Here is a 4,034-nt window from a genome sequence, read left to right as displayed (position 1 = left end):
TTGAACCAGGAGGCAGTTGTCAGAACAGAGCAAGGGAACACTGCATGGTTCAAAATTGGGAAGGGCGTACACCAGGGATGCATCCTATCTTCATACCTTTTCAACCTATATGCAGAACAGATTATCTGGGAGGCTGGTCTCTTTGAGGAGAAATGTGGGGTCAAATTGGTGGATTATTTATCAACAATCTGTGTTATACATATGACACAACTCTTCTTGCTGAAACTGAGGAGGACCTGAAGCACCTGGTGCAGAGGGTCAAGGACTGCAGCCTCCAATATAGCTAGAGGCTCATTGTCTAGAAGACAAAGATTCACACCACTGGACCAATTGGCAGCATCAGGATACATGGTGAAGGGATTGAGGTTGTTTACAGCTTTAGTTTGCTTGGCTCCACAGTCAACACTCTTGGCACCAGTAGCCAGGAAATTAAAAGGCACATTGCCATGGGAAAGTCTGTTGTTGGGGACCTCTCAAAAATACTGAAGAGCAATGGTGTCTCTCTGGAGACTAAGGTGTGTCTGATACAGGCTATGGTCTTCATAATCACTTGTTATGCATCAGAAAGTTGGACAATGACTAAGGAGGATAGAAAGAGAATTCATGCCTTTGAGCTGTGGTGCTGGAGAAGAATATTGAGAATAACATGGACTGCTAGGAAAACAAACAGATTTGTCCTGGAAAGGGTTAAACCGGGTGGCTCCTTGGAGGCAAGGATTCTGAGAATCTGTCTACCGTACTTTGGACATGTTGTGAGGAAAGACCGGTCCTTGGAGAAGGACATCATGTTTGGGAGGGTGGAAGGACAGTGCAGGAGGGGAAGGCCGTCCATGAGGTGAACTGATTCAGTGACTGGGATAATCGGGGTGGGAGTGTCCGAGACAGTGAGATTGGCACAGGATAGAGCAGAGTTTAGGGCTGTTGCTATGAGTCATGAGCGACTCGATGGCACATAACAACAACAACAAATCGATATTGCATTTCTTTTGTCTTATTGGTGACTGACTACTGAAAGTACCCCTTGCGTTCAGTAACATTATGATCTTGTCTATGGATGTCTCATCTTCTCCACAAGTAATTCTGCTTTTTTTCTTTTTTTTTTAATCTCAGCAGTCCTACAGGTTTTAACTTGAATCAAGTTGTGTTTTCCCTGTTGTTTTTTTCCCCAATATTTAATCTTCTGCTTCTCTCTTAGATAAGTTAATTGCCATACGCTCTCATAATCATGGTCACGTCGCTGGATTCGCAGAGTAAGTAAGTTTTACTGGGTGAATAGAAGGGGTGATAAGATAAAACAAAATTCAGTAAATCTAAAAATATTGATATTTTAAACCGAGAGAAGAGATTATTAAAGTAAGTGGTAAGAAAGCACTTCTGTAGAGCTGTGGAAGATTTTATAAGAGATTTATACTCTTATAAAGTAGCACATTTAAATTAAAAAATATTTAATGAGAGATGTCTTTATAACTGGAAATTAATATCTGTATTATCTCTTTATTAATCACAGTGCTGCTGACTACATCACCAGAGATCCCTTTTGTACATAGTTGCTGTTTAGTGAATATTTAATGCTTATTAGACACTTAAGCAGTCTTTTAAATACATCTTTTCTGCTCATTCCTCATAGCAAAATTATTAGGAAAATATAATTAAGCTCTAATTTTATATGTGGAAACTAATGCGCAGAAAAATTTGTATTTTAGTTCTATCTAGTTAATCTCAATATCTTAAAAAACCAAACACATATGTAGATTTAGAAAAATAATGTTCTGTATTTTCTTTTGATTTATATATTTAACTTCTTTTTAAAAATTCTTTTCACTGGAATTTATTTTCTGTTTATTTAGAAAGAATTTGTAAGGAGTAATTATGATAGGGTGGTATTATAACTTCAGAATTCTCTATATAGGTATCAGTAATAAAACTATAGTTATTTTTCTTCAGCCTGTAGAACTAGTTGCTTAATCTCTGAATTCTGTTTCCTCACTTTAGTTATGTAGAATAGTTTTTCTGTTTACCAGAAGAGGAATTGCATCTATCCTAGATGCTGGTAAATCTGGTTCTCCAGTCATATGTAAATGATCTTAATCTGCCTGTTTACCAGGAATAGAACTGGGGCCTACCTTTCTTTTACTACAAAAGTGCATTGTTAAATGAGCTGGAGTTTCACCAAAATATATAAGACCATGGCCATTCCCAGACTTGCTGTCTCCCAGATCTGTGTAATAAAGTGCATTTATGGATATTGCATTCCGTTTGTCTTATTGGCGACTGACTATGGAAAGAACCTCTTGCATTCAGTAACACAGAGATGTTTACAACACTGGAAAAATAGGGTGATTCAAAATTAGTCAGGTTATCAATGGAAAAATCTACAATGTTGTGTAACAAGTTTATTAACTTGTTGGTGAAGAAGATTCTGTGTTCACTCAAGTGCTAAATAAATCTCTTGCTGAACAAAGGCAGCAGGAGGAAGCAAATAAAACCAAAGATCAAGGGAAGAAAGGGCTAAATAAAAAGCTAGCCAAGGAACAAACAGGTTCGAAGACTGTAAATGTAGAAGCTGATGCTCAAGACTGCCGCTCCACAATGAAGAGAACAATGAAGATGGCAGAGATAGCTGGGAGGCCCCCTCCAAGGAAGAGTCCTCTGGTGAAGACAGGGAGCTGGACCTAGAGCTGAGAGACTCTGCACTTGATAGCTAAACTGGTGCCACCCAGACACAAGGGCACTGGAGACATGTTTGTCACTGTAGTACAGACAGCAGAAAGGGACAGTTTTAAACTTTTATAACCATAGGTTTTGAGGTTAAAAACATGTTTTGAGGGTTAAACTCCTTTTATCTTTGTTTAAAATAAAACAATCTTGCTAATTGTACTTATGCAGTATTAACAACTCCAGAGGCTTGCGCCTCCAAACATGGTTGTAGCATATTTTCAGTTAGTGTAAGTGAATGTGTAATTGACAGTAGAGAAAAGCAATTTTTACATTGCTACTTGTGTAATACCTTTCCTCATTTCCCTAATACTATGGGGGTTTGGGGCATAGTTTTTACACATGTTGGATTTACCAGACTCTCTTTTCACTGTGGATTTTAAAGAAGATGAGGATTTTTTGATAGCTAAAATGTTACTTCTCTACAAGTACTCACTCCCTCCTTTTATCTAAAGTTAATTTTTATCTCTGTCTACATTATGCAGCAGCCTTATCCTGCTTCTTTGTAACAATGTGTGTGTGGCCTATAAGCCTTTTGTATGACAACGAAATATCCAGCAGAATCTAATCTGACAATTTTGCAAGATATGAAAAACTGATGTTATTTTTGAAAATAATTATGTTTTATGGCTGGGAATTCTGTGGAATCACATGCTTCCTGAAGAGAGCAGAATGGGTTACATACTGGAATGAATCAGGCATTATGAGTATTAACCTTTAAATCAATCATGTAAGATCCTAAAAGCCTTAGGAACTAAAATTGAAAACTGACAAAAGTTTATTTTTGAAAAATGAAGTCACACTTACCAAGGATGTCATTTAAGTAGTATTTTTTTAATTGGAAAAATCAATCCATAATGTTTATGTATAAATATAAGTAAATATTATATAAAGAAACTAACCTACTTGAAAACATGGCTATATTAGAAGGAGGTTTTTATTTTCATTTCTATATCCTGACAGGTTTGCAAAGAATAGAAATGGGTTACCTGCAGGTATTTGACAAAGAGTGACTTAGTATTTTGTATATTCATTATCAGGGTGAACCATATTAACACAAAATTTAAGGGTATTTTAGTAAAGGATAGCAATCTATTTTGAATATTAGGTCAGTTGATGGACTTCAATAGGTAGCTATGACACTTCTCATGTTTTGAAACAATGAATATGGGAAAATGGCTTGTGGCTTAAAAAAATGGATGGCAAGCATTATATATTTTAATTTCATGGAGAATTGTTTCTGGATAAAAAGTTTAAATCTTTAGACTTTTGAATTTAAATGGTCTTATAATAAAACTAGGATTGATGGAGGAGCTCTG

General features: G+C 36.3%; 1 protein-coding gene across 1 annotated transcript in view; it reads left to right on the top strand.

Annotated features, from left to right (window-relative positions):
- The first annotated feature begins 1,225 nt into the window (after positions 1-1,225).
- The window catches only part of CLEC2A (C-type lectin domain family 2, member A), a 42,549-nt gene continuing 39,740 nt past the window's right edge, over positions 1,226-4,034 (top strand). The window contains exon 1 of the mRNA XM_006903198.1: positions 1,226-1,250. Coding sequence (XP_006903260.1) covers positions 1,226-1,250 — 25 coding nt within the window. The remainder of the gene's footprint in view (positions 1,251-4,034) is intronic.

The sequence above is a fragment of the Elephantulus edwardii genome, unplaced genomic scaffold, assembly GCF_000299155.1.
Source record: "Elephantulus edwardii isolate Elephantulus edwardi_28Jun2011 unplaced genomic scaffold, EleEdw1.0 scaffold00533, whole genome shotgun sequence".
NCBI lineage: Eukaryota > Metazoa > Chordata > Mammalia > Macroscelidea > Macroscelididae > Elephantulus > Elephantulus edwardii.
The sequence above is the reverse complement of the archived record's forward strand: the minus strand, read 5'-3'. Positions and strand labels throughout refer to the sequence as shown.